The 26,928-nt window shown below is 33.4% G+C and overlaps 1 protein-coding gene across 1 annotated transcript in view; it reads right to left on the bottom strand.

Moving 5' to 3' along the window:
• The window catches only part of ANK2_4 (Ankyrin-2), an 88,107-nt gene that overhangs the window by 1,373 nt on the left and 59,806 nt on the right, over nt 1-26,928 (bottom strand). The window contains exons 22-32 of the mRNA XM_051210900.1: nt 25,901-26,091; nt 22,366-22,580; nt 21,937-22,235; nt 20,071-20,404; nt 16,339-16,648; nt 11,523-11,747; nt 8,008-8,154; nt 6,312-6,719; nt 4,864-5,223; nt 2,851-3,314; nt 723-924 (exon numbers count right to left, since the gene is read on the bottom strand). Coding sequence (XP_051070926.1) covers nt 723-924; nt 2,851-3,314; nt 4,864-5,223; nt 6,312-6,719; nt 8,008-8,154; nt 11,523-11,747; nt 16,339-16,648; nt 20,071-20,404; nt 21,937-22,235; nt 22,366-22,580; nt 25,901-26,091 — 3,155 coding nt within the window. The remainder of the gene's footprint in view (nt 1-722; nt 925-2,850; nt 3,315-4,863; nt 5,224-6,311; nt 6,720-8,007; nt 8,155-11,522; nt 11,748-16,338; nt 16,649-20,070; nt 20,405-21,936; nt 22,236-22,365; nt 22,581-25,900; nt 26,092-26,928) is intronic.

The following is a 26,928-nucleotide window of genomic DNA, read 5'->3' as shown; positions in this document are numbered from 1 at the left end:
CAAACAAAAAAGTAACAGAAACCAGATGCAACGCAAAAACTTTAAACAAAGGCATAACATAACCATCACGCAATTCAGGTATATATCATTTCTGAAGAAGCAAGCTGAAAAACTAAGTGAACATTTAATCATGTAAACTAAGGATAAAATGCTCAATATTACAATCTGACTATCTAGGTAGTTTTTGGGGAGATATGCATCTGATTGAGTGTGCTTTTCAACTTGTTCATAATCATAAACTACCAAGCAACATGCACATACAAGCGTAAATTTTATTTCACATGGGCTACATTCTAGCCAATTGCACACTGTGATAATATGATCGTCTTTATATCAACTATATGAAGTGATTATAAAAACTTATTAGTTTTATATTAATATTACCTACCTTCCGTTTAGTTTGAAATATTTGATAAACTGATCCGTCAATATTTTGCCTAAAAGACCTATATTCTATTCACTAGCTAACATGAATATTATAAAATTGTGTTCAGTGTTCACATAGAATAAAGGTTCTAATATTATCTATTTTGTTTTTTGATAGATACCATGACACAGCCATAATAAGAATATGGGATTTTAGAACTATTCTTCATTAATACAGCCTTATAGATTGTTGAGATTAAGTCCATTTATTTTTCTAGATTTTAATAACTCTTTTACACTTAAAACGAGAAATTGTACATTTTACAGTTAAACAATTTCACTTCTAAAAATGTTACCATGATAGAAAAATTGGTCTTCTGTAGTTGAAACTTCAGGTATCGTTGAATCTGTTTCTACAAACAATTCTTCATTCACACCAGATGATACGGACTGCTCTTCTGAAATTGAACGTTCAAAAACTCTATCAACCACTTTTTTTGTTGTTATTAAGCGAGTTATTATAGTTCCATCAGCTAGTGTTTCTTCAACTTGTTCCACCTAAAATAAGAAAATGGTGTTAGATTAACATAGAACTACGTTATTCTGAGAAGCTAAAAATCAAAGTGTCGTTCAATTTAATCTAAACAGCTAAAAAAATTTAGGTTTGTTTGCACAACCTTACCCGGTTCTGATAAAGCGGGAGAATACAAAGGTTTTCTTGTTTCCACGAAATACTAGTATAATACGATTATACGGTCGGTAACTGAGACTGGATACTGGATACTCGATTGATACGATGTACTCAGACTGTATCGCGTTATGCCAGATACCCCATTCACTAATGATAATTTGGAACTAGAGTATGCGCTATATAATATTTTATTACGCGAAATTACAAACAGTCACAACCACCATCTTTAACAAAGCTGCCTAATCTCACCCTTTCTCTTTCTCTTGGTAGTTGATTGGATTATGAAGACCTTGATATTTGAGGAGAAGCACAGAATATAACGGAAAGGTTTTATGCAACTAGACGATTTGAACTTTGCAGATGACCTGGATCTTTTATTCCATACACAGTAACAAATGCAGGCGACGACAGCCAGTGTAGCAGATGCTTCTGCATCAGTAGGCTTCATTATACACAAGAGGAAAAACAAGGTCCTCAAATACAACACGGAGAACACAAACCCAATCATACTTGATGGAGAAACTCTCGAAGTGGTAGAAACATTCACTTATCTATCCGGGAGGCATCATCTATGAACGAGGAGGATCTGATACAGACGTAAAGGCACAGATTAGCAAAGCAGGGACCGCATCCTTAGAGTTCAAGAACATATAGAACTCAAAACAACTGTAAACCAACATCAAAGTCACAATCCTCAATACGAACGACAAGACAGTTCTACTGTACGGAGCTGAAAATGGGAGAACTACCACAACCATCACCTAAAGGGTGCAAGCATTTATAAACAATTGTCTACTTAAGATACTAAATGTTTGTTGGCCGGATACTATCAGCAACAGCCTACTATGGGGAGAACAAACCCACTTCCAGCTAAAGAGGAGATAAGGGAAAGACGTTGGATGTGGACAGGATATACATTGTGGAAATCATCAAACTGCATCACGAGACAAGCGTTAATGTGGAATCGTGAAGGGGGACGGAAAATAGGAAGGCTGAAGAACACACTCTGTCGGGAATTGGAAGCAAACATGGAAAGGATCAATAGCAACTGGGAACAACTGGAAAGGTTGGGCCAGGACAGAGTTGGATGGAGAATGCTGGTGAGTGGCCTATGCCCCTCCATGAAGGGTAACAGGAGTAACTCAGGTAAGTAACAACCACTGGGTCTAGAGTAAAAATCAATAATAAAACGGAAACCGCATATTGAATAGTTGATGTTTGTCAGTTCAAGCTCAATTGTCAGTTATTGAATGTATTATATTCAGCCCTTGCAGATATCGTTTTTGTTTATTAATTAGGAGGATGCTACATATGATAGTTCAGTTTCCGTTAAAGGCCTGATTTCAAACCCTAAATTTTCTTCATGTGTTTCTTATCCGTTATGTTAGATCGTTTAATATTAGATGTGTACACGTCAGAAAGTCGTGAATAAATTCAGTAACCTAAAATGAAATCTCTAATAGACATTGCACTCAAATAAACAGAATTTACACACTACATGAAAAGAAAAAAAGTTAAAAGAGCTGAACATAACACTCTTACTGAATGGTGAAAGACGGTGTGAACAACCTGAATCTATTATAACTTCTTATTTAATGTAATGTAACTGTCTAGTCAAGCGAGTTGTGACGACTTTTTAAAGTTTGAGGTTGTTCACATGATACCGTAACATCAGGTGGAGAACTTTTTCAATCAGATATATATTCAAGAACTCGTTGAAACTCAGAAAAGTTATTATTAAGGACCTGTGAACCACTTAACAAATAAAATGAAAGTTAATCCTGTTAACTTACTTCTGTGATTTCTTCTGGTTTTTCAACCAAATAACCTCCAGACTCAATTGCTGCCTGTACACCCAATTTCCATTCATCCGGAGTAACTGAGAGAGTTGTTTCTTCAGATTCTGTGCGTTTTGTGACAACCGTACCGTCAGGTAGAACTTCCTCAACTTCTTCGATTTCACGCGATTCTTTCGGCATTGATTGGATCACTTCGGTACTGACCGAATCTGAATGAGACTTATATGGTGATGGAATCTGAGGTTCGTTCACGGTGTGAGGTATTTTAATATCAGATTTCATTTTTAAGACTTCAGGTTCTGTGATTTTACAAGTTTGAACTCTGTCGATTTGTTGAATATTGTTGGTTAGTACTGCTCTCTGATAAGCATTTTCGAATGATTCTTCATCCTGCAAGTTTTCTAACCACGGAACAGGGAATTCTTCATTCACTTCTTGTGGAGATATGTAGCTGTCTTCTAAAATATTGAAACGTTCCATAAGGCATGTGCTATTATTAAATTTAGGCAAACATGTTTACAATTTGTTCTGTATTCATCTTATAAAGATTTTAATGATTAGTGCACTCACGATAAAGAAATAATGATAACTAGTTATTAACTTGGGCTTGAAAGTCGTTACTAATTGTTACTATTAGCTTATTGAAAAAGCATTGAACTTTGTAAAACTATATTGGTGTACATGCTTCTCTTTGTTATGAAGGCAAAACGAATATTCATTTAAAGTGGTTGATTTAGTGGTTCAAAAGTTTTACTCGGTAAAAAAATAAATCCCCATATCAAATGAAAAAGTCACATATACAGAACTATTAAACTACTTCTGATGTATACATATGCCTAAAAAATCAGCAAAAATATACTAATTTTAAATCTGAATGATAATCAACAAGTGAACTATTAAAATCTATGAGGCACTGGATATCTAGTGCTACGTGTTTTGGGATTCTTCATCAGTTCACACTAAAACCTTGTATTGGGTTAGATCCAAGACGTAAAGTGGTAAGCACGATTTCTTAAAGAACTGCTTAAGAATTTTTCACAATTTCCCCTTCAAATAAATTGTGTCATTTTAGGAGGTGTACATTTGAAGTGAACAATGATTCTATCGATCAACAAGCAAACTTCTCAACAGAATTATGAATGAATCGAAGATTTCTACAAGTAGAATTTCACTGCATGACGGCATACTGTATCTCAGTCAACTTTGTACTTGACCTAATATACTTTTGACGCTGAACTTTGATAGTATTTAGACGTATAAACAAATAAGTGAAATCTTGCCAGATTTAATGATGATTAATTCTAATTTTCTAAAGAAATAAGTCAACAAAATGTGAGGGACGACTATTGGAAGTAGTTTCTACTTAATTGTTTTGGTGATGTTTATTTAATTTCAGGTATTATGTTCGTCCATCAGACTGCTAAACATCTGAACATGATAAATTAATAAAAGTCTGTCAAATTTAAGTGGTTGGATGTTTATTATTTTCACCTTCATTGCAAATTGAATCATACCTTGTGGTTATTCAATGTTATAGTTATCAATGTCATAGTTATCAGTGTTACAGGTTATGATGGCGACTACTAATTAACCTAATATTTTGTGCCTTTTAGGAAAGTATTTAGTCTCATCTTAGTATGTTTAATGTATTAAAATAATGTCCTACTTGGAAGTTCGTCCGCTGATGAAGTTGTAATTTAGACAGCTATATACAATTTGATTTCATATTAAAAATCAAGCTCTACACTCACTTTTATTCAAAGTATGTGTACTAAATTATTTAAATATACGATCGGGTAATTCATATTCACTATGATAGACATAGGTAATATCAGCTTTTAACTCTTAATTTATAATCACTACAGAATGTAGTCAATATATCATTATTATTCATGCATTATATTCTTCAGAAAGAGAAACTGTTGTAAATTAGATGTAAGAGGCGACTATACATTAACATATATGTGGGGTGTGATCACAAATACCAGGGAAAACCCAAATATTTACCTTCCATTGCTATTGTAGATGACATTATAGATGATTGTTTAGTTGAGACTCGTTTTTTAAGTGCTTCATCTGTTTCTTGGACTCTACTAACTCTGATGACCTCCTCAGTTGACATGTCTTCTTCAGTAGGAAAGATTTGTGGAATAATGAACTCAGTACTCAGTGTATCTATAGATTCGGATATTCCACTTTTATTTGTACTATGAACAGGAGGGGATTGAGAAGGTGTTACCGTCGATATGGTTCTAACTCTTTGAGAATCCTTCAAAAGTGAGATTGTCTGTTCCTTACGATCAAATGTTCTAGGTTCAATTATATCTTCCATTATTTCTCCACGATCAGTTGGCAGTAGTTGTTCAACTAAGTTAAATCAAGCAAAACAGTTTCAGATTTTTGATAAGGAAATGTAGTCGTAAATAATTCTATAATGATGATATAGAATATTAGATTCTTTGTTATTCATTTTCATCACCATTTAATATATTAACATCATGCTTGCTTTTGTGCTGACCATTTACAGTTTATAACGAATCTTTCTGTTTACTAGTTCATGAAAAACCATTCTATTAGTGAGTAACGTTGTACCGAGTACTGTATACTAAAATTAACTCTTTAGTAGCAAGGTTACTATTGTTTTGAATTTAGGTAATTAATTGTAGCTTATTGATTCAAACACTTTTTTGCTACTCATCTAATGCTTTGTGGTCGGGCGAGTATTATTTGTGATTCATGTATACTAAGTGAAAAGAACATAGCTAACAAAGGGACATACAGTTTGTTGCATATTCAAATTACTTTAGGCAGCTAATCTGTACCGAGACTTTGTGCTTTGAATAGCGGAAACTAGGTGTGCCTAAGTGAGTGATAATTTCAAAAATTTCTACTTATTGATAATACATAAATACAATCTGATTAATAGTTAACTTGAAGATTTTTAGGCTAATACAAACAGGCAGAAAGTGGTGCAGAGTCATTTTATGAGAATACATTGAATCATTTATAAAAGACAGTTTGAGCTGGAGTGTAATAAGATCTGGTGTAAAATTATCGTTAATTGAATGAATCTTTTCACAGTATCTTGGGATGGTGCTATCGTTTTGTGCTTTCTTAATATATACGGAAAATTATAAAATGTCCTTATTTATCAGTGAATTTCAGAATAATTCTGCTCATTGCTGATGAAAAGCTGAATTCAATAAATCATAACTAATGAGAGCTAATTAGTGGTGAGACACTAGGCCAAGTCAATGGACGGAAAAATAATTAAAAAAGCTGTTTGCAATTTTCACTTTTAGCAAATGTTTCAGTTCACCATTATTCAGAAATCAGATTAGTATACAGATTAATGGGAAGAAAAAAGCTCCTTTGCCTAGTAGGGAAGAATTATGAATCATACTGGCATACTTTTAATAAGAATAATAAAACGCTACTATAATAGTTTTGCTTACCTAAAGCAATGTCGACGAATTGTGGTCCAATGGCATCTAATAATTCTTGTACGACATATTTTATCTGTTTTCTGTCAGTTGAAGTAGATTTATGTTCAACATATTGAGATATTGGTTTCATGAAAACTTCTGTTATTTGACTATCTGGTTCTTCGATTTGCTTGTCTGCTAATTGACTGAACTTTGTTGGCAAATCTAAACGAACGCCAACTGATTCCAAATGTGTTAGCAAAGCTTCTTGCCAGTGAACATGTGGTTTTTCTTCAGTGACGTCGTCATAGTGACTTAACACTAATATCTGATCTGATGCATTTTCAACTGAAGTAAACATGGTTGGAACAGTATGAACATCAACAGGATGTTTTTCTTGGTCTGTAACATCAGCCTGTGAAACAGACTGTAAAACTGCTGCTAATTCATCGAAATACAAATAAAATACACGAATAGAATGAGTTATTTTATTCCCAGTCAAAGTTTGTAAAATTTGAAATCTTTTTACTAAAAAAAAGAGAGCAGTGCAACAATAAAGTTCTGATGGGTGGATTGTGTCAGTAATGTTCACGTTTAACAATCATCCTTTGTAGATGTGGAGCTATTAAACGACTTTTGATAAAATGTTTTGGTAGAAGATGAAATAAGTGTAAAACATAGTAATATATTTTACACAAAGTACTGTTAGACTGCTATGAAACAATCCTTGAGGATCCTAATGACTTAAAATATACTATTTTAACTAATTTGATAATACAGACATTTAAGGCTATTAGACTACCTGCCGGTGTATTTATTAAACTCAGTAAAAACCAGCTCACTACTAGGATCCGAAGATTTGAAAGTTTAAGAAGTAAGGAGAGATCTATTAACCCTGAAACCAAATTTTACTTTAATCAATGTTGAGTTTTCTTTGAAAAATGAGTTTTTTGTATACTCTAATGTTACTTTTCTTAAAGTAGAGACACGTTCAATAAGTCTAGTAACAAAGTTTGTCAAAAATTCCCCCAAAATACTTTCAAAGCATTATAAATTAGTTTTTATTCGTGTTTTACTTATTATTAGTTTGTCGTGCATCAATATTTTGGGGTTTATTTTTCACTGATCAAACTTTTATTTCTATGGATATTAAAAGGTTCTTAGTCTTATATGTTACGGGGCATGTGTTTAGTTGAGTTTATATATAAAATAAAGAATCTACGTGGTGACAAGACATAAGCATTCACTAGTAATGGTAGTGAAAATTTAGTAATTTACATCAACATTTGTAATCATTTCAGCTGCTATAAGTTCATCAATGCATTTGTGTTGAATGCGTATTTTAACCATTCAGTCTGCGTTCCAAGTAGGAAGTGAGTTTAGAGATTTTTGACTAATGATTTTAATGGGTATTACTTTTTAGTTTATCACCTTAACTAAGTAAACGATCAAAGCTGTTTCAAAAGAAATCTCCTCTTAAAAACACCACTTGAACGGAAAATAAATTAATTTAAACGGTGCCCGATTAAAGTCAAATTTAGTGTTTTAACCTGTGTATTGCTTGACCAATGAAACACACATTCTGTCCTTCCTAAGATGAATTTCTGACACATTTGAGTAATTTTTAGCATAGTATTCAACCCTTAGCATGTATACCACATCATGCTATATAGTGAAACTAAGTATTTCATGAAGTGGAAATAATTTGCATGAAATTTGGTTTTACCTTCTGGTTTACGAAGATCATCTGTTTCACCAGAAGCCGAAATGGTCGAAACACCTTCATCTGACGAAAGAAATGCATTTTCAGACCAAGAAAACACTGTATCTGTTTCTTGTTTTCTCTTTTCTTCCATTTTCTGATATTTCATGTCTGTTTGAAAAAGAAGTGTTATACAATTATCAAACAAAATTTTAAATATCTGCTAACTTTCAAATGTTTGTTTTTCAATGATTAAAAATAGGCGAAAGGTACTCATCTTATATGAATAAAGTTTGGAATCCTATCTGTGCACTGAAAATATGTAGATGGAATAATAGAGAGAGTAAATCACAGTTTGTATGCTAGATAGTCTAAATTATGTAACCAACTGCCATTTTAAAATAAAATACAAATCAAAAAGGTCTGATAAGTTGAGTTTTTAAAAGAATGTATGTTGCACTACAGTACGTGATAAAATTACTTGTTTGACTAACAAGTGGGTACTTAAAATAATATTGATGACCTCGCAAGTGATCTTCTGTGTCATGTTCGAAGTACTATTATTTTAAACAACTATGCAATCATACTTTTTAGATTCGTTTCCTTGCTATCCGTTTACCAAAAGCTTTTAAAAAAAAATTTATTACGCCTTATAATTTATTCGAGTATTTATAGTTAACTTTGATATGTTATACTTTTGAGCACCTATAACTAATTCAGAACTTGTGAGCTTATTTACTCCAAGTTTTCATATTCAGTTGTACCTACCATTGACATTTAAGCCGATTTGATGTATGGCGATAGTTCACAGACAAACTGATGTTTCTTAGATTGGTTTTCAAGCTGACCAATTAGATCATCACTGCATTATTCAGTAGTTTACTTATTGAAATAAAAGCGATGGTTCCTGATTATATTCTACGATTTTCCTATTAAAAACGTACTAAACAAAGCTAATGGTATAAACACAGCTAACGAAGTGGACATGGTGTGTTTAATAGTTGAGGAATTCAGGACGATTAGTTCAATTCTGTGAGTCAATAAAAAATAGAGTTAATTATACATATCCATCTTTAACAAAGCTGCCTAATCTCACCCTTTCTCTTTCTCTTGGTAGTTGATTGGATTATGAAGACCTTGATATTTGAGGAGAAGCACAGAATATAACGGAAAGGTTTTATGCAACTAGACGATTTGAACTTTGCAGATGACCTGGATCTTTTATTCCATACACAGTAACAAATGCAGGCGACGACAGCCAGTGTAGCAGATGCTTCTGCATCAGTAGGCTTCATTATACACAAGAGGAAAAACAAGGTCCTCAAATACAACACGGAGAACACAAACCCAATCATACTTGATGGAGAAACTCTCGAAGTGGTAGAAACATTCACTTATCTATCCGGGAGGCATCATCTATGAACGAGGAGGATCTGATACAGACGTAAAGGCACAGATTAGCAAAGCAGGGACCGCATCCTTAGAGTTCAAGAACATATAGAACTCAAAACAACTGTAAACCAACATCAAAGTCACAATCCTCAATACGAACGACAAGACAGTTCTACTGTACGGAGCTGAAAATGGGAGAACTACCACAACCATCACCTAAAGGGTGCAAGCATTTATAAACAATTGTCTACTTAAGATACTAAATGTTTGTTGGCCGGATACTATCAGCAACAGCCTACTATGGGGGAGAACAAACCCACTTCCAGCTAAAGAGGAGATAAGGGAAAGACGTTGGATGTGGACAGGATATACATTGTGGAAATCATCAAACTGCATCACGAGACAAGCGTTAATGTGGAATCGTGAAGGGGGACGGAAAATAGGAAGGCTGAAGAACACACTCTGTCGGGAATTGGAAGCAAACATGGAAAGGATCAATAGCAACTGGGAACAACTGGAAAGGTTGGGCCAGGACAGAGTTGGATGGAGAATGCTGGTGAGTGGCCTATGCCCCTTCATGAAGTGTAACAGGCGTAAATAAGTAAGTAAGTAATCTTTGACTAGTAATTATTTAAATTCATTAGCTTAACCAAAGTTAACTCAAATGTCGAATGGTCAGTAACGAAAAAATTGAGAATTTCGCCCAAAAAACAATTTGTTCAAATTGCTACACTTTACACCTACACGAGGATAGGAATTTCTGAAGACAAAAAGTGTGAAAAGAGAACAAGAAGAATATGTAAAGTGTAAATGTTGTGACAAAATTTGAATCCAGTTATGAATTTCTCTGAGGAATAACAAAACAAATGAGAACACATTCACTTAATGAGCTACATAAAACATTGCTGTCATATAACAAGGAAAACAGCGAATATCTCAGTAATCCGGCATTTAAAATTATTCCATTTTGTATAATTTTATTACTGCACCTCTGAAAGTCTGATATCGTCCTGCATGTTTAAAGCTAATTTTTAACTAATTTGGCCATACTGAAAAGAGATAGGTAAGCCTTACTATAAATGAGGGCATTGTGGTATGTAAAGGCATATTCATATAATGACTTATAATTTAAATAGTTGAAATCATGAGTCAATTGAAGCTAGACCGTCATGGAAAACCTGGAAGCACTGGACGGTCGTTTCGTCCTAGTATGGGGCTCCTCAGTAGTGCTCATCCACGATCCCGCACCCCGTAAGATTCGAACCCATGACTTACCAGTCTCGCAGGCGAGCGCATGACCATTAGACAACTGGGCCGGCGTCCAACGGTGTTAATGTTTAACTTCAACCAATCCACGAAATTGCTTCCGTGTTTCCCATGGTGGTCTAGCTTCAGTCGACTATTGAAATTTCTAAAATCACAAAATCCCTTACTTATAATTTAAACAAAACACATACAAGCCGACTATGAATTATGAAATCTTTACAAACCTATTGAACCTAATTATACTGATTAAGAAAAAATAAAATTATCCGATTACCAACGACAACGTTACAAGAAATATAAGATGATTTTGCCATAAAATACATGAGGCTATATTAACTAATTCTTTCTTTAAAAAAATGAAAGTCCGTGCAAACAGCAAGTAGTCAAGCAACAGTGTCAACATTTTTACTTTAATCTACACACATTTGTCATTTTTCGTTATACTTTATAACTTGCTTAGTTATTAAATATTAATATTGATAAAAAAGAGAACGATTTTTTTTCGTTGGGTACTTTGTAAAAACACTACAGTGATGTTTAGAATCAGATTGTATGTGATTTTTTTCTAGTGAAAATAATCATTCTAAAGCCAAATAAGTCATTATTTTCTTTTCGGTTACTTTGAGGGTAATTTTAGCCAGCACGTCAATGAATTGGTTTGTAACTAGTATCAAATAGTTGCAATAAAGTTAATTCAGACGTAGGTAACAGTGTCACAGTTCTAGTAACATTCAAAGATTTTTTTCCGAATTGAGTCTTCGTTTTACGTATTACTGTATTAATGATAGAATGCAGCTTCGAACGCTTTATCATAAGACCTAGAACTATGAAATTAACAGTAATAACAATGGTCTTTCAAAAAATTTCAAAAAGCATCTAACCTAAAGAACTATTTATTGCTTCACGTCTCGGATATGTCAGTACTTCATTTAATGTTACTTGTGGTAAAATTTCTTTAGCAACCAATGGCAGGATAGGTCGTCCCTCGAAGACGTCAGTTTCATTTATTCTTTCTTCTTTCATCGTTAATGGGTGTAAGTCAGTCATGACTGGAGGAATAGCGTCAAACTGATTTATTTTAGTGAGCGCGTCAGCCAGACGATTATCTAGGTGTATGATAATGACAAAAATAAAAAATAAAGATGTAATAATAATAAACTAAATTTATTCCTCAAAGCAGAAATTAACCGTGTTGATGAGCGAAAATGAAATTAAGCCAACATCTTGAAATCAATCCCAAAAAGGTGATTTTAGATATCATAATAATTTTCTAAGAACTGACTTCATAAGGCAAATGCTAATTATGTTTCAATATCGTTCCGGTTACTAAGTGTTGTCGCCAACATTTATGTGAAGGTGACAAGAGAGGTTTTCCAATACGCATAAAAACGTGGCTGAAATTGATAATGTGTGAATCTGAATAATCATTGTTTTGAGCAGCTAAGATGACTGGCTTAAAGCACTTTATTTTGTTAGAAACGTGGTAACTGAAGATGATATAGAATCAAGGTAACTATAATGTCAGTTACCAAACTCGTTGATCAATTGATCAAGCTAAAAGACCTAATGGCTGACCATTTCTTAGTTTCATACACCATAACGTGATACAACTTGAGCAGTCATAAGAAATAAAATACAGTAATGAGGTTTCTCTGGTCAACGACAAATTATCTGCCAGAAGCCCTGGGCTGTCTGCATTTTACGTTACCAATCATGTTTCCTTATTTTGACGTTTTTGTAGTAACTAGTAATATTAAGTACCGAATTATGTGTACCTGAAAAAACTATCAACATTATGAACACTAACGGAATCAATAGACAAGAGTTCGTTCGGCTGAAATGAAATACAAAGCTTCACAGTTGTTCATGAATTATAGCTGTGGAAATTTCGGGCTACTCGCTAACCACTGAGAACGCAGATATGTCAGGGATCTTCAAATAAAAAGTAATAAAATTCAGCGTACGTGACGTTTCTAAATTTATTATTAACTTTAGAATCTCATAACAGGATTTCTGATCCATAAATAAAGGAATTTTTAGACAAACAAGTCTCCAGTTTTCTAAACTTCAACTTATAGCTTCCATGTCTTTTGTTCAGACGTCCCGATAAGCAAAATACAGTTTTTAGAAGATGAAATTCTAGAGACTAAACATGTAAATTTGTGCACTTGTACACCACAAAGGTGTCTTGTCCAGTACATCACTAAGAACATGATTTCACTGAGCTCTTACTTTGAACGATCAGAATGGTAACAAACCATCATTATTCTAGGTGACTAACATTTTATACCAAAAAAAGAAACCAGTTCAAGACTCTTGGCACTCAAGTACTATCATTCCTATTTACCTTATACAACAGGCTACTTTTTATGATTTAATGGCACTAGAAGTCATGTATGAAATTATCTGCAAATTTAATCATTAAGTCACCAACAGTTTGTGCTGCTTCCTAAATTCTCGGCTGAAAATTAAGATCGTTTTCTGAAATCTGATTTAGGAATGTGCTTCAAGCAAATTTGTGTGCCTTTACCCTGACATTCAGCTGCCGTAATGTCTTACCCGAACAAAAACTAGAAAACAAGTCAATGATAGAATTAGATTCAATAGAGCCTAGTCATACAACCGATTTCAATGGCACAAGAATCTACCGAAAAGGTTTTAGTTCAGAAAAAGAGAGATTAACAGCTAAAGCCCTACACAAACAATATTAATAAGAGAGATGGAGTACGATTAGCCTTCCCATGGCAACTAATAATTAATAAGTAAGCCTTAACTTCTTATTGCATTTTGTTCAATCCATTTCTTATTATGTGAACAACAATAATCACTTTTACTTGTTGTAAGCAGCTGGTTTGTCTAAATATACGATGAACAATCAGCTTGGTCAACACAATAATGCAACACATCTATTTGTTTACTTATCTTTATTTTATAAATGATGCAACATGTTCGATTCATGTCATTAATCAGATCATCTGATTTTATCAAAAATCCCTCAGTGGAGGCAATACATAGTTAATGAATTTTGCTCTCATTAGGTATACGTACCACACACGACTGTCATCTTAACACAAGACAAGTTTTTCAGATTTTATTGTTGATATATGAAAGATACGTTCATCCTTTATAAAGACATTATAGAACAACTAGAGGTTTCAAGGCAATCTAATAAGTGCGTCCTGCAACTAAGCTTACAAACGGAGAGGCAAGTGAAGGCAGAATAGCATTTTGGATATCCTACTGACAAAAAGAGCTGATAGATCTAAGTGATAAAAGTACTTGGACACAACAATGTACACGTTTCCCTAACTTCCTACTACTGAAGTGCAAAAGAAACTCAATGACCATATGCTCAACTGATGAAGCTGAAGAGGAGCTGAAGGCCTTGTGCAATATTTTTAGAGGAAGTGGATATGATGGAATGTGCATGAACAAATATATGATCACAGAAGTGATAAATACCCAAACTATAGGAGTTATCTATGTGCTTGAAATTCAGAGGCGTTGCACACAGTGAAATAATGTTGGGGAGACTTATCACAACAGTTCAAAGGACGTTCGATGCAGGAAAGCTACGAATAATGTACAATGGTGACTCCGAGAGTAAAAGACTAATTATCTTGATTAGTCACCTTCGTTTTCAGTTCAGTTAAGCATGTGGAACAAGTTACGTTGGCTGGATTTCTAGGGACTTACAGTTTCGGGATCGTAAACACTTTCCACACTGGCTAATCACAAGCGTAATCAATACAATGAATAGCTCAGTAATGTCTCATTTGGTTTAAATGGGTCATAATGTCAACATAAATCAATCATTTTGGCAGTTTATCGCATTGGCAATTGTATGCCAAAAACGTCCAACAAAGTTATTAGGATGGTGGAAGCACTAGTTATTCAGATTGAAAGACCGAAGCTTCGTGTACAAAACAAATTTATTTAGTCTCTTCTTTTACCCTGACCCATCTCAGGCCCAATAGGCCAGTGGTCGTATCAGTTTCACCAATATACATTCGGTCTTCCCCTTTTGTATTTTCATATTTCAAATTCCTGTTATTCGAATATTGTTACTGTAATTGTTATTATTACTACCAGTATTATTATTATTATTTCACATGACCTTGCGTTATTATCATTATTATTATTATTATGTCCACCATTATTATTAGTCTTGTAAGCACATGAAGAAACTAGTTAGGATTAACCCCATTTTATTGTTTCCTACTTAATTCCTACCATTTCCTGCACTAAGTTATCTTCCATTAAACATCTGATGCAATTTATACCCACATTATTATTTCTCTCACTTCTTGTTATCCATATTTATTCTAACTAATAATCTCACAAATCCAACTGACTCATATACTGATTCTAGTTAACAATACATGCTAGTCATTTCAGCCTTAATCAGTTTATTTTCTTTTCCGAACGATCCTAAATTCACATTTCATAGTTTCAAAAGATGTATTTGCCTTAAACTCGGTAATTTTTTGTTTGATTGATTTGGATATATGTATAACTATGTAACTTGAATAAAATTTATTGAAAAAAATACTCTTTGTTTGATGAGAAGTGATAGGCTAGTTTTTGAACTTATCTGCTAGGTTAGAATCTAGCTAGTCGTGGTCTATTTCGCTGGTCTATGTTGTGCTTTTATAGGATCATTTAGTCCACAGAACGATTCCACAGATCACTTACCTAAAGCATCTTTGTCAAACGTCATAACGTTGCTCTGTGTTACCATGAAGTAATCATATTTTCCACTCACTGATTTTTATTCGCAAGTCGACTAGATGCTATACCGTTCAGTGGAATTCTATCTATCGTTTTAATATCCTGTTCAGAGAAACCAAGATGAGGCGCTAATCGTTTACAATCTCCGCCGATTTCAAGTGCCTGGTGGACAATCAAGCTCAGACCGTCTGATAATATCTGGTTCTACATTATTTATACTTGTTTTTCAAGACAACAATACTTTTTGATTTAGTATGTTTTGAAGATTGCTACAATGTATATTGTTTGTTATGAAAATATCTACACTTTGCTTTCACCTATTTTGTAATGGGTCAGTTAAATTCGACTTGTCTGCTGCAAACCTGTTGGGTTCCGTTTTCACTAAATTGAAAAAACCATTCGTTTTTCTAAGTCTTTCAAAGAGTATTAATTGTAAAAAATACAGTTGGCTAAATAATACATATTTAGTAATACAATAATGATGTGTATGTGATATCCTAATGATTAGAAATTAGTGATTCTAACGTTTATTTTAAATTATGAATTCAAACATGTATTTAGGTTTTTCAAATGTATTAATATAAAATTAAGTAGTTTTTCTCCAGCTAAATCTTATATTCTAACAGAATACCTCTACAAGTTTTCAATTTTTCGACCCAGCGATGTAAGTGAAGCTATGAATTTAACATCCTAGTTCTCTTAGAAACTGTCACTGTTGTCTGAAATAATGGAGGTTTCCTAACTAAATTATCCAGCTGAAGGAACGTAAAAATACTGGGAAAGTAATGTCTTTTCTGCTTCTCTCCAAAGCTCTTAAACAGTGGTGCCATGAAACATACAGGTTACTGAGTTTGTCACTATTCACACTTAAAATATCCTTCAAACGTGATAATAGTAAAATGTCAGTAGACGTTGTACGCAAACAGAGCACTATAATTTGACTTTTATTAATCTTTTCAACATTACCTCTTGTAGATATCACAATAGTTTTATCTGGAATTGGTAGCTTGAATTCTAATAGAGTGATTAGACGTTGCTGTTGTGCGCTAGTCATATCCAAAGTTGTTTGAGCTTTGCGTGGTTCACGTACAAATGCAATTTTTCCAGTAACTGTACTTGAATCTGGTTCATGATCCAGTACGTCTCGCAATCGAACTGGGAATGTAATTCTGTTATCATGGAATGGTCGAATGGCAAAGTTCAACTGTTCATCAGATCTTAACACTGGTACCAGATTTCCAACCATTTCAATCCAGATAGGCTTATTTTGTTGAATCTAAAATAAAAGGCAAAGCATTATTGTAAATAATTTCTTAATATTTCGATAGGGTTACAAAGAAATGTTAGTGTGACAGGACAGTTTTTGATATGCCAGAAGGAACCCATGTGTAGTACCAAATGAAAAAAATAAATTAGAATTAAAAAGCTCAAAGCTGACGATATCTTTTTTCAGTATGGAGGTGTAGACATTGTAGATTTTCATTGAAATCATGAACCGATCAATGTTACACCACAACTGAAAGCTGGAAGCACTGGACAGACGTTTCGTCTTAGTATGGAACTCCTCAGTGCCCATCGACGACCTCACACGTAGGGTTATTTGATCACTTATTACCTTGATGGGCTCATGGATAACGGGGTCACAAAATGTCGCCTTTCGTACTGGATATTTTTTTAAACCATGGATAAAAGTTAGTGGTAATGTGGACCATCACTGATTGTGTTATATCCTAGCGAAGATGAAATTATGGGTAACTTCTGAGAGCTATTAATGGACTAATATTATATATATTCCTATTGTATAACTCATGAATAACTAGATTATGTATATTTATATTCCACTTATTATAAGCTTCATTTTGACATATAAACTATCATTATACGATTTACTATTCTTAAGTTATACTCAGTCTATTAATTACAGTCTCTCATATTCACAGCTACTTTTTGGCTTGATCTTGTACAAATGTTATTTTTTTTATTTTATGGTATGATGTGGTCTCATTTGCTTGTATACAAACAAAGTATGTCTGAAATAAATGATTCATATAGTGGTGTTCTGGATTCAACAGGCAAGGCTGGGTAGGGAAAAGGACCATCAAAGACGCTAGGCTGATTGTCAATCATATCATGTGCTAAATTAACGGATTAACATAACATATATTTGTTATTTAAAGGTTCAAGTTGAGTTTAAAGGAGTTTAGGGCATCAGAATAATTAAAATAATAAGATGAAGAAACACTATAAGGTTATTAACTGTTTGCCCGACTCTAGTCAAACAACTGTAACCCTTAAAATAAAAGCTGTTAGTTACAGATCTTTTCTGTTATGACGTGATGTGGATCCTGTTCGTTTGAGTGCACCTATATAAAGCGTTTGTCAAGAATAGTGCACATCTAATGATTTTAAACCTTTGTATCCTCCCTTTTTTCTTGTGTTTGCTATCCTTAGGTTGTGCGATAATTAGGAAAGATAAACTTTTTTACTACATATTTGATTGTCCAGTTTGGCCTTTTATTTTGTATTGTTTATGATCAATACAAGTATGGTTAAAAATACTTGAATAGAATATTCACGCTAGTCAGTCAGTTAGTTACAACTTAGAACCTGGTAAGTATGTATATCGGTTCGGGTTGCTATACTCCATCAACACAGAGAGACGAAATTGTCAGGCCAAATCCCAGAATAATAGAGGTAGTAACAGCGTGAGTGATAATGGAAAAAATTAGTCATCGAACATGCGATTCAGAAAGGTATAAATTAGTGAGACAAAAATGAAAACTGTTATGGAGGATTCATAAACCCAGGATTCGAGGGAAGACAAAGAATGGATGTACCTGTGCCATTTCAAATTATTTTGAGCAGTTTGACTTAAAGTCTCTAACCATTGGCTACGACAATCACAACGGACCACAACCAAGTAGTCCGTACCCTTTAACATGTCTAAGTTCTATTGCTGATGGCTTTATGGACTGATACCACGTCTTGGTTTGGCTGCTTCTAAATTTATTCCAGTCTACATGTACAGCAGTGAACATGGAAAGTCAAGGTAGGCGGTGGTTGGGCATACGTAACATTTTTCTCAACCACCTCAGCTGATCGAGATTTACTACCTCATCAATCAGTTTCCCACACTTACCTAGTACCATATTCCTATGCAATGGTTACTCAGCGGTCTCACTACACACGAAAATGCTTCGGAAACACCTGTGATCGAATACTAGTAATCTACGAGTATACTCCATTCTTAATGGCAATGTTTCACATCCTTAAAGTAGAACAGAGCAAACTACTGCACAGTAAATTCGTTATTTGGTTGGCAGACGGATATCTCGCCTACGCCACCAGCGACACAAGCTGGCAAAAGCCAGTCGAGCGTTCTGAATCGGTGCATTAATTTCGTCAGATACCAGATTTTAAGGACTGACGAGGCTCCCAAGATAATTAAAGCAATCTATGTGTCCAACTACTTCACTTCCTACCGTCAATTCAGGCGCTGATGCGAGCCAATGCTTAGGCAGTCTTTTGTATTTGGAGGGAACAAACGATATCCCAAACGTGCTTGAATTGTTACTTAGGGTGTTTACAAAACTCGGCATTTTGTCAGCATCTTTTCCAAGGAGAACTATTTCATATGAGTATTCACAATAAGTTTACATTTATTGGTTAAGGAAGTTTACACACAGTGAATTGATTTGCTTTATGCAACCAAAAGAAATAGTTGCCTTTTTTGGTAGTTTTGAGGAATGCGTAAACAGGCTGAATACGGTAATTTGGAAAATAAGTCAATTTTAAAACAAGTCATTGTCTAATCTTGAAAACATATTGAGAATAGTTCTGTAAATACTTTGGAAAATAATTTTCGATACATCGCTTTGATATTCTAGCTATCAAGCGAGCAGTTTTGGAAATAGCATGCATAGCTTTCATTTGCTAGCCTGAGCACTTTCTATTTAACAATGCAAATAAGGAAGAATGTTTAGTTTAAACTGTTGTATAGATGATTCAGGCATTCGATGTTTACAGTACGATCGAATTGTTTCTTTTGTACTATTCAAACTTGTGTAAATTTTATTTAGGTTATTTACTTACTCTGAAAAAGTGACTTAAATTAAGTCACAAAACTTAAGAAATACAATTTTCTACACTTTAGGATATCACAAAAGTATGTTTCTTATTTAATGTTACAGAAATAGTAAACGCCAACAAATTAACGGCTGTGCAGTATACATGAATCAAAGGGCACTGAACAGTGGAGATTTTAAATTACTTTCTGATGGTAAATGATGTATTTTGATGATAACTGAATAAGTTCAAATATTAGAATTAGTATTTATGAAAACGGAAATTTGAAGCGCTTCAATTTCGGAGGGTATAATTACTGAGATAATAAATGAAATGTATATGTTAAGTAACAAACGTTATTTATTTCAGGATCAACAATAGATGGGCATGAATTAAGGTCATTAACTACCGGGTAAGTGTTGATCAAGGAGCTTGACTTAAACGGTTGTACTCTTCGTTGTAGAAGTGACCCTATGAAATCGATGAACAAAAAACGGGACTCATATATTCGGTTTCCTGAAGACTGTTGTTATTCATATAAATAGGTATTTTCAAATAAGCATGTACATGTTTGCCAAATATATATTCTTATAAGAAGAACAGAGGGATTTTAGCATCAAGTTATTTATTTACCTCTACAAATGGACCGATCGCAACTTGACAATAATGTTCTAAACACTCCAGAGTTTTGTCATTGTTGCCGTCTGTCAGGCAAATGCACCTAATTTGAGCGAATTCGGTTGTAAACGTTTTGGTGCGTGAAATACTTCTCTTCATATCTTGAGCATGAGGAAGTTGTCTTTGTAGTTTATCTGGCGTTTTCAGTTCAACTTCTGTTTCTAGATCGGTCGACTGACGAGCATAAATAACAAATCTCCCCAAAATCGGTGGTTCAATGCTTTCATCGTAAATGCGAGTTGCTAGCTCTGTAACCGGAATATCAGGTGGGCAATCCATTAACCACAATCTATATTCAAATATAACGAGGTGCAGGCATACAAATATTAAGAAACAAAGATGGTATTTGTTTTTGAAGAGATCATCAATGTACTGTATTATTAGGGAAAACAAAGTGAAATGGAAATTACTGCAGAATGATTACATTTTCTCTAGTCCAGCAAATATGAGTTAAACTGCAAAATTTTTACCATCACAAATCCCTTATACTAATTTGATTTTTTAATAGCAAGCACAACAAACATCGTGAAAATGAAGGGGACAATAAGTTACAATTATAACCTTTCGAGTACTGTGATGTTATTATAGCTTTAAAGAGCTTTAAAAGAAATATTTCCTGTTATAACTCGTTTTTCAGATAAATCCACATTCATCTTAAAGACGTAGTGATGTTGAATCACTTAGACTGGCTGTGACACTGAAGTTTGATCGACAAAATATGATCAGCACCAAACGACTAGGCGGACATGACATTATTACTACTCAGTGAACAGTCGATTATACATAACTCAAGTAGAATGAACATTGTCATTTAGGTTAAACGTTATTTACTGATTTCTTTTGAGGTCTACAGCTGTTATTTTATTACCAATGAGAAGACGGTTATCATATTTGCGTCAAGCAGTACATTTTTTTACTGTTTTCCATCAGTCTGTTAAACGGCCAAAATTTTAGTTTTACGTTTGTGACCTACGTTACTCATAGAAGGGGGTAGTTTGATAGTGATGACTTCTCATTTCAAATTATGAATTGTGCTCTCAATCAGCTTTAACGATTTTGATTTATACAATCAGTTGATGCTAACTGTAATAGTAAAAATGAAAAATCTATTTATACCAAATTACTTTACAGAAATTCTATATTTTCACATTTCATGAGGTGTAACCAATTTTGACATCATTTTATAATAACTACTCTACCCGCTACATTATTTCCCATATTACATTCTAGTTATTTTTACAACTTAAGCAGTTTACATCATGGATTAATCTTAGTCAGACAACCATTAAATACCATATCATATCTGCATAAATTTATCTTCTTTTCCCTCCAATTATTTCGAATATGGTTTTTTGAAATGAATAACGTATTTATGAATAATGACTCATTTATATAGCAATGTTCACGAGAGTACTTCTTTCATAATAACATCCAACTGCTATTGCTTTTATTATTCACTAATTGAGTTGTATCTTTAGAATTTAAAAATTAATTTAATGAATCCGTATAACATTCTGAATTAATATTCTGTAAATGCTTGGTAAATTTGAGTAAACATTAGGTCCTACCTAATGAAAAGGATGTGATAGTTTTCCAGGATTCATGTTTTATACATGATTCAAAAAGAAAACTAAATTCCATTATTTCATTTTATTTCAGGCCTCACTTATGTTTTATCGACCTATGAAATGAAATCTTCCTTCTCTCAGGAAATGTAAGGATTCAAGAGTACAGTAAAAGAAATGGTTATCTAAAATTTTAGTAAGTTCATATCAGTTCACTTGTTATTTATTTCTATGATGAAATAGAAAATGAACTTACCTAGCAGAAACAGTTGTAGTAAATGAAACACAATCTTTATGATGTGTCATAGGTGTTGAACCAGTTATATCTTCCCATACGGCTGGATTTATTCCACCAGATAGACTACATAGAAGTCGAACTTTTGGTGAGCTGTTTGTTGTATCTGGAATAGTTTTGGCTGAATGACGTGGAACCGGTATCGTAAGTGTGATGGGCTTATGAAATTTGCGTCGTCTTGGCTCAATGCTTACGACAGGAGATACAGAAACACGACCATCCGCTAAACGGTTGATGACATCATTAGGAATAATTTGGGCCTAGAACATAAATATAAGTACCATGTCTTAAAAACTTTTATGACAATTGTGTATATCATAAAATCCTATTATACTAAGTAATATTTCCAGATATTCAAATACAGTGAATGAGATTAGGTAAATTACATACTTGCAAGCCAACTTTAATTCTTTTTTGAAGTGATCCTGGAGGAAACACAACTTGGACTTGTGGTGCTACGGTGGAGCTAATAATTCCACCATCTGAACCAATGAAAGCAACCTCTTGACGAAATCTCGAAATTAACGCGAAATATTGTGGAAGGTCGTAGGTCAAAATTCGATGAATGCGTTTGTTAAGACTTGAAGTATTCAAGTCAGAATGATCTGAGTGTCGAACAAAATATAGAGAGATCAAGAATGATATATATATTAAAGATTTACTAGATCTTAAACAAAACGTAATCAAAATGAAAATAAATTTGCTTGTAGAGTAAGAATAATGTCAGAAATAGATCACCATCCTTAATTAGCAATGTCTTATTGTTTGTCTTTGTAACTGTACTGAATAATGCTCTCAGGGATACTGGTACCAGCCTAACATTGGATGAAAATATTCACTGTAACTAAATTAGTTTTGAAGTAACGTTATTCACCACCAAAACACTGAAATACTTAAATTTAGGACTGATTAAGAGCACGGATCCATGGAGGAAAAATAGAGCTTGAAAAACATGAATATCTAGAAAATCAGGATATTGTGGATTATCTTCATTTTAGTGATCAGGAATTTTCAAACGACTTCTATGTCTGATTGTTTTTGTGGATACAACTGGGTAGATAGAATGACCAGCAAATACATCATAGCTTTATTAGACACTGTTTAGTATAACTAAGTCTATCGAACAGAAATCCAATATTACCATGTTAAGTTAACATAGAACGCAAAATCGACAATATTCCACCGTTTATAATCACTTGCAGAGGTCCCTTGGAGCCTTCAGGATGTGTGTATCTTCAGTATTGTTATGTTTGTGTATTAACACACATTTAAGAAATAAATAACTGTAGTTTTATAAATCATGTATGGTTTCTGTGTTTTTGAAGAGAGTGCAATTAGTGCGTTGTCAGTATTACAGCCGTATATTGTAAGTAATTACGTCAACTAGTTTCATACTTTGCATAAATTAAGTTTTGTACTTAATAATATTAATTTCTAAAATTTTGTGACCTATTTTTCACGAGCTATTACAACATCATTTAATGCCCAGTTGTCATCCATCTTATAACTATTTTTGTTTAATAGTTTCTGGTCATATCTAATCAATCACAGAAAAACTTTATTCTATATTGGAGTCTTTATGGACAATTTATTTTTGAAAATAATTCTAGTGTTGATAACATTGTAAAATTATGCAACAATTATTAATTTCAATGATTGAGATCATGAGTCAATTGAAGCTAGACCACCATGGAAAACCTGGAGTCTCACAATAAGACGAAACGGCCGTCCAGTGCTTCCACGTTTTCCATGCTGGTCTAGCTTCAATTGACTCATGATCTCAATCACTGACATTACTATAATATCCACAAAACCCTTCTGATATGGATTATTTATTTAATTACAGACTATGATACTCGAGAACACAATATTTTTGGGCTATTATTGATGCCATTTTTTAAGCGATACAAAACATCTCTATTTTGTTAAAAAATTGCTGTTTCCAAAGGTAGCCTGGAGATAGTTTCAGATTAATTACATATCCCGTTTAGATTATCTTACCGCAGTGATTTGTTCATATGCTTATGGAAGTTTTTACCAGCTTGAATGATATGTTAAAATGATTCAATAAAATAACTAAATGGAAAATAATTTTCTTCTTGTCCATTCAAGATTTTATTAGATTTTAGGCATAATAATCGCTGTGATAGAAATCTGTCTAAATAAGAACTTTCGTCTAAATTTGATCGAATAGTTTCACAGTATATGGGTGCCGAGTTGATGTGAGACATTAAAGAGGAAGAATGTATTTGTAAAATCTCAGCGAATGAGTTTGAAGTTAATCCATCGTTTCGCCTGTCAATCTGATCCAAGCTTTTTCAAGGAAATATAATCAAACATCAAAATTGTCGATACTATTTGTTTCGATTGTTGGATTTACTTCAAATTCATTCCCTGAGATTTTACAAATACATTCCTCCTCTTTAGAAATCTGTCTGTTGATAAAAAGCTTATCATCATAACCAAGAATTAGTTATCAAATTTTCTTGTTTACTTTCAATGACATGCATAGTCTGAACGCTGACAAAGAAATTATATACACGTAATTTTTATTAATTTTCCCTCGTCACGTTAAGTGATCACTTTAATCTACATCACTGAAAAAGTTAAGTTCGGTCGACGCGTGATCAATAAGAAAATTGACCATACTTTCCATCCTAATATCATATGCCGACCCCAATATACTTGATGTCATTTTTTTCTTAAGTTACAATTTCATGACAATGAAACCTAATAAGTTCAAAGAAGTTAAAATGTGCAAATTTCGATATCCAATCAAAACAGTTTGTGCTAGACGGATTTCAACAGATTACAACAGTGTGCCATCTACAGTCAACAAACAGTATGTTGCTGAATACATTAGCACACATTTCGAAATACAAGTAAACCAATCACTTATTACTAGACATTGATAATCATACCCCTGAAGTTTCATCAATAGGGGGTCAAGAATCACATAACTGTGGCAATAATTTCAGGCAACAGGGGTAATGTTGGAAATCATTATTTATTGAACAAGAAGTAGTCTGTCCATTGGACGTTTGAAACTACATTTTGATTGGTCTAAGGGTAATGGAGAGAACAGTACGTCAAAATACAAGTTTAAACCCTTGAAAACTTAATTACCTCTGAATACACAACATTCAGCCAGAGCCTATAAAGTTCATTACTAGTTGTTGTTTTCATTGATAGTTAATATAAATTGAAAACAGCTGAGACAAAGTGAAGAAGTTTTCGTTTTGGCTATCAGTAACTGACACATTCTTATTTTATTTAAGTACAGACTTTTTTTAAACTGAATCATGAACACTCGTTATAACTTATGAATATCTCAGAAACCGATTATCTCGATAAACATATTGTCACAGTTTTTATTCTTGTTGTACTTAAGATTTTCTAGGCACAAAATTCCATGAGATTACAAAAACAGAAAGTTTAAAGAGCTGCCTTCCCGAAAACTCATCATACCCTCCAGTCTTTACCACGATTATCATAGATTCGAGTTATCTTCCACTATACTATTGACTGCACGTTTTCAGTAAAGACTAACTTTGTACTATGAACAGTATTTTCTCTTTAGATCTCCTAAAAATGTACTACTTCAAAGTTGTCGACTAGTGAACCCCTATTTGCTATTCAAATTAAGTATTTGGGAGAAGTAATGCTGAATGTACATGATGAAATTGGATAACTGAACTTGATTTGGTGGCTTAACAGTAATATTGTTGCTATGAGATCTCAGTTTTATACGTTTATTTCTTTAAAAAATCACATTAAATTTTTAACCCGCTGGAGAAAATAGGTAACGTAATTACATGACGACTATCTTCTTATGTTAATGACTTCCACTTGGCATACAAGTTAAATCAGTAAGACAGGAACACATAGATTAAACCAACCAAGCAAAGAAAAACAAAAAGCTTACCAAATGCATCACCCAACGAATCATTTATCGCCTGCTCATTTGCTTCTAATGTGTGTTCTTTCCATGAATTTCCCGTTTCACTTCTAACAATTATAATTTCACGTTCTCTTCCTTTAATAGATGCTATATGAGGCACCTCAACAAGTATAGGTAAACTGAAGCGCATCTGGTTTGGATTCATTTCAATAATCCTATAAAAAATGTTACACACTAAGTAACAAAGCGTTGATCCTCAGATTACCATTAAAAGGAAAATTCAATTCATTAGTTTAATTACAAATGAGCTGTAAATTTCGTTTACCGTTATTACAATTGTATTTTTAGTTAATTATTGCTTTTGCTAACAATTTCTAGCTTATTTTAGATTTGGATGCAGGTTCGTTCTCTGAGCTTGGTTATTTGGTTTCAAGCTAACCGGGATTATGATTTCATTGCATTCGACTCTATTATTAATTCAGACCATAATTAAAACAGTTTAAACTTTATACAGTGCTCGTGTCTTCATTTACATCAATTTGTAGACTATAAACACTGAACGTTTATGATCTGCAATTAACAAACTTACCAAGGAAATTTGATAAGATACGAAAACGGTAACTATATTTAATGACGTGTGTCGATTTTGTTATGAGTTAAATATATTATTCCTGTTTGAATGTGTTTGGATTTGAAAATGTAAAACTGACAGCTCTTAAAATTTACTATGATGTCAAACAAGAACACGAATGATAGTATTTCAGGAAATGGTGGAGAAGATTTGTAGGTCATGTGAATGCTTTTAGCAGTAGTGCATTCTCTGGGCTAATTGCTCTAGTTAAGAAACGTTCGTTGTCGTTTTTGACAATTGTAGTAACTACTCAAAGTAGAATTGGTAAGCTACACTTGGAAACAAACATGATTCTGGTATTTTTAACTCAATGGATAAGTGTTTAGACATACTCTTCATATCGAAATACCTGACTGTTAATAAAGAATATTCTTTTCAATCTATCCTCAGTATATTATTCAATCAGAGATTCTAACTGATG

The sequence above is a fragment of the Schistosoma haematobium genome, chromosome ZW (genome assembly GCF_000699445.3).
Source record: "Schistosoma haematobium chromosome ZW, whole genome shotgun sequence".
NCBI classification, from domain to species: domain Eukaryota; kingdom Metazoa; phylum Platyhelminthes; class Trematoda; order Strigeidida; family Schistosomatidae; genus Schistosoma; species Schistosoma haematobium.
This window is presented reverse-complemented; position numbering and strand designations above follow the sequence as displayed.